This window comes from Leptonotus elevatus, chromosome 17 (genome assembly GCF_054856555.1).
Source record: "Leptonotus elevatus isolate MCC_2025b chromosome 17, RoL_Lele_1.0, whole genome shotgun sequence".
In the NCBI taxonomy this organism is placed as follows: Eukaryota; Metazoa; Chordata; class Actinopteri; order Syngnathiformes; family Syngnathidae; genus Leptonotus; species Leptonotus elevatus.
Window position 1 is genome coordinate 18,674,940 of NC_141255.1, and position 8,921 is coordinate 18,683,860.

Here is an 8,921-nt window from a genome sequence, read left to right on the forward strand (position 1 = left end):
AACAACCAATCGTTTTATTTGAATGTGTGGGAGCAGAAAGGAATTACACATCTCCACCATCTCTTCTCAGATAATATGTTTATATCATATACATCCTTGCTCCAAAAATATAAAATAAAAAACGGAAACTTTTTACATTATTTGCAAGTTAAAAGTATGATAAAGAAACAAATTCCAACACTCCAGGGTACGCTCCAACTGCCTGTTTTAGCTAAAGATATTACCAAGCTTTCTCCGACAACAACAAAAAAACTCTCAAAAATATATAAGTTACTTTCATATACTGATAAAACGTCTTTACCCATCTCAAAATGGGAAACAGACTTGTCTATAGCTCCGGAATCTGTCTTTTGGATTCAAGTTTGTGAAAATGTTTTTAAAATGACAAAACACACAAATTTACAACTTATCCAATATAAAATTATTCACAGAACATACATTACTCAATATATGATGAAGAAAATGGGACTCTCAGACTCCGACATTTGTCTCCAGTGTTTACAAAACACTACAGACACTTATTTTCATGCTTTATGGTTATGTACTCCGGTTATGTGTTTCTGGACTAAAGTCTTAGAAAAACTTTCCGCTGTCTTGGACTGTAGGATACCGTTCTCTCCAAACTTGTGTTTGCTAGGTGACTTAACAACAATTGACTTACCACATAAACAATTTCAATCTATACTTGTAGCCCTTACTATCGCAAAAAAAACAATTCTTGTTAACTGGAAAAATAAACAAACTTTGAATATCGACCAATGGTCTAACCTCCTCATAAATCATATTTTAATGGAAAAAATATCTGCCTCAAATAAAAACCAAATGTCAAAATTTAAAGAAACATGGTCTACGTATATAGAATTTTTTAACCTAAACTTGGATTTTAATTCTGCCTGTTAGCGAGAGCCACAGCAGCGTTATAACTGGCATTGATGTTTCTGTATTAGGCAATTTGTAACTAATGGTTGTGTTTCCATAGTCAGGAACCCGGCTGCTGCCAGCGGGATCGAGCGGATTCACCTCCGATGGGCACCAGGGGTTGATATTCGGATTCACGGCATGCCAGTGGGTTAATTCTGTGGGTGCTGTCCCCCCTGGCGGAGAGTGGGCGGGTCTGCCCCTCTGTTGGCTGCTGGGTGGCGGCTGCGTCTTGGCCGTTCCCTGGGTCTCTTGGGGGGTGCTGCGTTGCGGGGCTTTCCCTGGTGTCGGGGGCGGCGCCGTTCCGGCGCGGTCCGTCGCTCTGGGCCCGGCGACGCGGTTCGGGGCCTGTGGGCCGCCGGGGTGCCCGGTGGTTCCCTCTCCCCTCCCCCTTCCTCCCCCTTGCTGCCTCTCCCTCCTCGCCTCTCCCCGCCCGTCCTCCGCCTCCCTGTCCCCTCTCCCTCGTCGCCCTTCCTCCTCCTCTCCCCCTCTCCTTGCGTCCCTGCCGCTGCCCCCTGCCCTTCTTGTCGTCCCCTTCCCTCCTCCCTTCCCCTTCCCCGGTACGCCTTCCTTCCCCTCCCCTGGGCCGGGGGCTCCATCCATGGCCCGGGTCTCGGTGCTATGGGGGCCGGCGGGGGTGGCTGGGGTTTGGTGTCGTGCCCGCCCCGCTCCGGTGGGCGTCCTGACACCTCGGGCGGGACCCAGTATCCGGGGGGCGAGCCCTATCGCCCCGCCGGACGGGTCCCATATGCCCGCCGGGGTCCTGGTGGGGTGGGTGGGGGCTTGGTGGGCCGGTGCGCCTCCTGCCCCCGCCCGGTTGGGGGGGGCCCCGCTGGTCACACCTCTTAACTCACTACACTAGGTTTGCACAATACACTTTTATAGACATATAGGGCACATAACACACTTTGGGGGGTGGGGTAGGGTGGAGACACCGTCTTCACCCTACAACTCCCCTCCAATTTTAATACACCACACAACTTGTGGGTGGGGGGGGGGGCTTGTGGGGGTGCCATCGGTTGGGGGCCGCAGTATAGAGCAGTGCTGCGGTCCCCTGTCCGTGTCGCCACCCGCCCCCCCCCCGCCCTATCTATTTTTTTTAATGCACCACATACACTCAGCAACATGCTTGGGTGGCGGGTGGATCGGAGCGTGGGAATATCATTTCCATCGGCTCCGGTTCACCTGCTCCTAATTTTAATGCACCACACACACACACTTGTATATACACTGGGTGGGGTCACATTCACGGTTTAGGGGTAGAGTTCGCCAGTCCGCGAGCTGGCGGACTCAGTAACAGGGGTTAATTTTCACAAAGAACGCTGGGGTGACGACCGGGGCCTTCCCCCGCTGGGCCTGGGGTTCGGGGGTGTCGGCCGCCCTCCGGTGCCCCCATCTCCCCCTTCTGCCCCCGGTGTTCCGTCCTTCCACACGGCGGGGGGTGGGGTGGGCGCGGCTGCCCTCTCCGCTCCGCTGTCCGGCCCCTCTTCGGCGCCGGTGCCTGGGTGCGGGTGGTCCCCGGGGGCTGGGGGTCGGGGGTTGGGGGGCTGCCGGTTGGTCGGGGTGGGGTCGGGGGGGGGCGGCTTTGTTGGGGGGGGGCGGTGGTGGCGGGGGCGGGGTGGGGGGTGCTGGGGGTGGGGGGTGTCTGGGGGATTGGGGGCATGGGGGCGGCTGGGGCTGGGTTGGGGTGGGTGGCGGGGGTGGATGGGGGGCGGGGGGTTGTGGGGGGGCGGGGGTTGGGGGCCGGTGGGGTGCCTGGTGGGCCTGCAGTGCCCCGTCCTGCTGCGTTGGGCCGGGGGCGCGGGCCGTGTTGGGGCGGTGGGCGCTCCTGCTCCTGGGTTTGCTCTCCGGCCGGTGGCCCTGGTGGGGCCCGGGGGTCGTCCTTTGGCGCTGCCGCGGCCTGGGGGGCCCTGAGGTGTTGCGCTTGCTCTGTTCCGGCGGGGGTCGACGGCTCCCCTCTTTGGTGGAGATTTTCATGCATGCCAGATCCACCACACCAGCATCTACCGAAACTCAGACACAATCTGTTTCCTCCTCAGGTTATTGAATCGGTGGAGGCTGGTGTCTCGGATCTCACGCGGCTTCGTCTGTCCTTCCTTCCTTTTCTCGGTCTCTCCGTTGGTCTCTTGAGGCCTCCCTGATTTTATGTTTTTTGGATTTGTTGGGGTCTGGATGTTTCTTGGGCTGGGGAGGAGTTCTGGTGGGGGGTGTCTGGTCGGTGCTGGATTTCACCTTCCTTGGTTTTCTTCGGTCCCCTCGGGTCTCCTGGTGTTCGATTTAGGTGAACGGTATGAGATTTTTTTTTTTCTAATAGGTTTTCTGGTGAGCTAACAAACACACGCACGCACGCACGCACGCACGCACGCACGCACGCACGCACGCACGCACGCACGCACACACACATACTCACCCACACACACACAAAAAAAAAAAATGTATGTATGTGTGTATGTATATATGTATATATGTATGTATATATGTGTATATATATATATATATATATATTAAAAAAAAAAAAAAGAGCAATGATGATGACATTTCCGAATGAACAATACTGAGCTCTTAAAAAAAAAAGAAAAAAAAAAAAAGAAAAAAAAAGATGGTGGACATTATGGCAAAGTTATGTGTTTGTTTTAAATGTAAGTCTCTCTTTGTTGGACAGTAAACTTCAACTGGCTGTAGCAATAAAAAACTTGAATCCTCTTTTTTTATTTGAATTAGGAATTATTCACTCTGCCAAAAATGCTGCTTGTGAAATAAATTGAGTCTTAAGGCACCACTCTATTTGGACTCCACTGCCTTTCACTAGATGATACTTCCTAACACTTTAATGATCACACCCCCGCAAATGCATTATGATTATTTAGCATCCATTTTGGGCCCGCAGTGCGTGGGAAAAAAGTGCATCTTACCCCCTTTGTTCATTATTTCTCTCATTATCCTTACTTTCTCTTGTCAGTTTTTACAGGCCACTAGCTGCTGCTGTCTGGACCCCCACTGGCCTTCTTGTGGAGGTACTCCAGAGGGTAGCAGGAAAAATAAATGGGTTTTACTATTTAAAAGGCAGATGAATGTGTTAAGAGGGAGCATGCCGTGGAACCGTGGATGGTGCTTGCGATATAGGCCACATGCATGTGTGCGGAGGTCCCTCTGGCTCCCATGGTTCCCCTCCTTCCCTCTGCTCCTCTCTTGACTAGCTCAAGCGCCACCTCCTTTCCCTTGCGTGCAATCACACTCTGCTGTGGATTTCAGTTAACCCTTCACCAGGGCCTTTTTTCCTTATTCTTTAAAAGAGGACAGCGAATGATCAAGTATGTCCTTCCTGTCGCCTCTTGTGTTGATGGTCACCACTACAGTTAGGGAAACATTTTAAGAGGATGCCTTTTTATTTGTATTTATTTTATTTTTATTTTTGTTGTTATTTTTCCTTCAAGAAAAGAGGCTTTCAAGTGTTTACAAAACAGCCACTTAATAAGTGGTTGGACTTCCAGTCAAGCTGGATGTGGTGAGAACCACAACACAAGGACGTGCTTTAAGGCCTTGAGTAAATAACAACAATGTTAACGGGTGAGCAAGTGGTTAAAAAATTGCTTCATCTGGAAACACTTCAGTAAAACACAGCAGCATTTTCTTAGAAAATCCCACTTCCTACAGCAAAATGTACAAAAGGCTGATGACTGATTTTGACTGCACCTGATTGCAATCTTGACTCTGCACTGTAAAAAAAACCCAAAAAACTATAATGTAAAAGACAGGATTGTGGGGATGATTCCAGGTACTTGTGATTTGGGTCAGGGTCCTGCTGGACTGTAGGGAGGTGCTGGTGAGCTGTTTCCCCGGCCACAGCTCTTCCCTTCCCGGACACCGAGCCAAAAGCGCCTGGATCCATCCTCTATCCTTCCCCCATCATCCCTCCTTCCTTCCTCTCTTCTTCAGTCCCTCCCCCCTCCTCCTCGTCGTTCCCAGGGCCTTCGTGGGTGCGGTGCCACGTTGCTGAGAAGAATTTCATCAAGTGATGCAAAACATACATGAGCAAATAGCATTCTGCACCTAAACGTCTTTCGCTTCCTCGTAGAAATCTTTGCAGTTAAAATATAGCATTTGAACCCACAAGTTAAACTTCCTCATGCATATGTTTGCATCAATGGAGAGTTTAGTGCAAAGATTCCAGCAACTGTCACGATGCGATATTGTCGCTGTATTTTACCGCCATCTAGTGGTCACTTTGTTCAAAGAAGCAAGTTTTGTTGACTGAAGCAGTACAGTGCTTTATTTATGTTAGGAACATCAACAAATGCAGTCGTCTTAATATATTAGCACATATTTACATACACACACAAAAAAAATTGGGGGAAGTCTATTTTGTATTAAAGAGCAAAAATGTGTCCTAATTATAGAAACACTGAGGTAGATTGAATACACAGCACATACTATTAAAAATATATTTACCCTCACCTAAATAAAATTTGACTGCTGTAGAAAAAGTTCATTTAGTTAAGTAACTGAATATAAAGAATAAAACATCATACGGTTTATTATGGGCCATTTCGCTCCCCAGCAAAGAAAATGTATAAATAGACAATTAACTGTAAAATTACATTTCATTTTGAATCAACGTGTCCCAAACATTGAGCTATAATGAATGTGATTAAAATCTGAATTTAAACAATATAAAACTGAGAAAATAGCATTTCTTGCCTCTTCCTAAAATTAGACAATGCCATGACAAATAATCATTCAATCACAGAAATATAATCATTTAGGGATGTACTTAAAAATATATATACATACATATATTAGTATAAATTCACACTAAAGATGTTAAGACTTGGCACAGTCCAGTTATTTTTTTTTTATGTTAATTTCAAATATGAGAAAATACATTCCAAAAGGCCAATGCTCACCTAATTTCGATATATTCAAATAATTTGAATAGTTTTTTCTCATGTAATATTCTAATTTCTTGGGATGGTAACACAGTCCAAGTGAAGCTAAATAATTTTGCATTTGAAGTTTAGTTTTCTACGATATTTGAATTGAACTCCATGATGCCAAATTGTTGGTTAAATGGTAGTGAACAAGGAATTAGAGAGTATTCCTGGACTTTTTGGTGAAACTGGACACACGCTGAGATTTTGATACAATTGACAAGTGAATCCTGCTTCGTACACCAAGTTTAAACAATAAAGCAGTCATTTGCCTGTCTCCTATGCCTTTGTTTTAGTAGAAATGCACAACCTGAAATCCCCTCAAGCACCTGAAAGCCTTGGAGTCCAGCTTTCCCATGTCCATCACGTTGTTGGCTAACTGCACCCGGACCAGCCTGCTGAGGCTGGAGCCCGCTTGACCCCAGCAGAAGGCATCCCGGTGCACCGACTGAATCTTGTTGTGAGTGAGCGCCACCGTGTGGATGCCCCGCGGTAGCTGTCTGGGCACCTGGCGCAAGGTGTTGTGGCAAAGGTCCAACTGGTGCAATGTGGGCAAACTCAAGAATGCGCCCGGGGAAAGCTTGGAGACCTTGTTCCGACCCAGTCCCAGATTTTCTAGATTTCGCAAGGAGTTGAAAGCAACTTTTCTAACTGTGGAGATGCAGTTGCTCTCGAGATTTAATGTTTTGAGGGACGAAGGTAGGTGTCGGGGTACTTTTTTGAATCGGTTGCCCTCCAGGTTGAGGCTCTCCAGGTGCGTGGCTTTGAGGAAAGCATCTTTGGGCAAACTTTTGTTGCTCAGTCTGTTGGCACTCAGGTCCAAAATCACCACTTGGCATTTCTCACTGAATGCTTTGCCACTGAAGTGCTCGATGAGATTCCCTCTGAGGTACAGCTCCTTGACAGACAAAGGCAACCCAAGGGGAACGGTTACCAGTTGGTTGTGATCCAAGTTCAAAGTCCTCAAGTGGCGCAGGGGAGACAGCACAGCATCCGGAAGAGATCCCGATCCATCACCCAGACTGTTGTTGCTGAGGCTTAAAACCAAAAGCCCAGGACAGCGAGCCCAAGATGATTCCGACATCACCCTCACACGGTTGTTGTCCAGTCAAAGCTCCTCAAGAGAAGCCGGAAGGTCCGTCTGTACGCTTGCCAGCAGGTTGTGATCCAGGTATAGACGCTTCAGGGCCAGGATGCCCTCAAATGCCCCCTCCACCGAGCCGACTGTGAGTCGGTTCTGGGTCAGGACCAGGAACTCCATGGAGACGTATTCCCGGAGAAGGTCCAGCTGGATGCTCGGGATGTGGTTGTTCATCAGGAGAATGTAACGGGAGCTGCAGGGGATGCCATATGGGATCTTATCCAGCCATTTGTCAGAACACTCGACCACCCTGGAAAACAGGCAGACGGAAGACATGAACTGTTTTCTTGATAAGGAATATTCCAAACTGAATGTAATAGTGGTCGTTTTGAACTCCATATCTTTAGTGGGACAGTTTTTTCATTGGGTTAAACTACAACACAATTTACATTGGACACCTCTATGACAAGTGACCAAAATGACTAAAACTCTATTTCTAAATTCTCCACCAACAATTTACAACGGAATGAATAGTAACTAGGGAGTCATCTCTGCGAGGTAATGATTGTTGTTTTGCATTCCAAAATAATTATACCATTCGTGGTTGGGGTGTGCCTCGAAGTTGGAGCATAAATAGTTGGGTTTTCCACACCAACTCAGGCTGGTGCAGTCCTAACCAAGCCTTGTTACATGAACTGATGAAGTCCGCTTTGATGAGAGGCAAATGTCTTCTAAGACATCCAGACCCTTGTGATCCATTCAATTCTCTGAAAATGAAATGATCGGGATGAATGATAATTTTCGCAGGCATCATGTCTTACCCTCCATAGCAGGCACAATCCAGAGGACAGTAGTTATCCATGAAGTAAGGAAAGTCCTCCATCTTTTTAGTCTTCTTAATGTCTTTTGTTTTCTTTTTAACGGTCATTTTTCTTTCATTTCTCTTGCAATTTGGAATGTTGGTATTTTTGTCACTTTTGATCTCGAGTATTTCAACTGAAGGCTTGGTCACTCTATTTTGGCTGTACTCCCTTCTTTCAATGATTATGTTTTTTTGTTGTTATTGTGTCTATGGCGTTCCTCACAGGTTGGACTTCCACATCTGGACTAATGTGCTCTGAATAATGTCCCGGACTCCTCAGCACCTCGGTGAGGACATCTTCTATCAGTGAGACGGCCTTGTGGTCCTTGGGACTTACAGTAGAGAAGAGGCTGAGTGCTTCGGGATTGGAAAACGTGTAAGATTGAGGAGACTGAGTAGCATGAGGCAGACTGTTTGATTTGTTTTGAGTCATCTCGTGAGGGATGATCCCTGCCACCAACATGCTCTCTCGCTCTTCCTTCACTGCATCTTGCTTGGCATCTCTGCACTCCTCTTTTGTCTTTGTGAAGCCTTCGATGTCTTTGTGCACTTCCAAAGCTTCTTGTTCTAAAACCACAAGATTAAAACATTCGGGAAGATTTTCTTGAGTAAGGATGGGTTATTCTCCCTTTTTCTGGTACTTAGGAGGATGGACACATGTAAAGGCATTATAAAGAGTAGTAGCAGGTGTGTGACAACTTCCATTTCATCTGTTGGCATCAGATTAATGCATGAGGGTGATGAAATGTGAAACTATTATTACAAATCATTAAAAACACATTTTAAAACAATGTAATATTGGTAATATATGTTTTACCATTTTGATTGTATCTATGTATTGTTTATAGCATGAGTTATACACAAAGTTAAAATGAATAGTTGTGCTGTTCATGTTTGGTCTGTCACTTTGTCTGCAAATGAAATTAGATTTTTTTTTTATACTTTACACTTAAATGGCACAATGAATACCATCATATTTGTATTAATTTTTATTATTAAAGACAAAAAAAGAATAAATACAATTTAAAAAATTTAACACAGGAACTTTTTTTTAACAGTTACTGGAATACAGTAAATACCTATTGACCATTATATTTTATTTTTCATTGATAAAAAAATTAATAAAAATAAA

The 8,921-nt window shown here is 46.3% G+C and overlaps 1 protein-coding gene across 1 annotated transcript; it reads right to left on the bottom strand.

The window, feature by feature from the left end:
- Positions 1-5,895: 5,895 nt before the first annotated feature.
- Positions 5,896-8,494, bottom strand: LOC147160324 (uncharacterized). Its single transcript, XM_086060171.1, is given in 4 exon segments — positions 5,896-7,237; positions 7,749-7,984; positions 7,986-8,356; positions 8,431-8,494. Coding segments are annotated over 4 exon segments (1,770 nt in total). The 3' UTR covers positions 5,896-6,138.
- Positions 8,495-8,921: the final 427 nt, after the last annotated feature.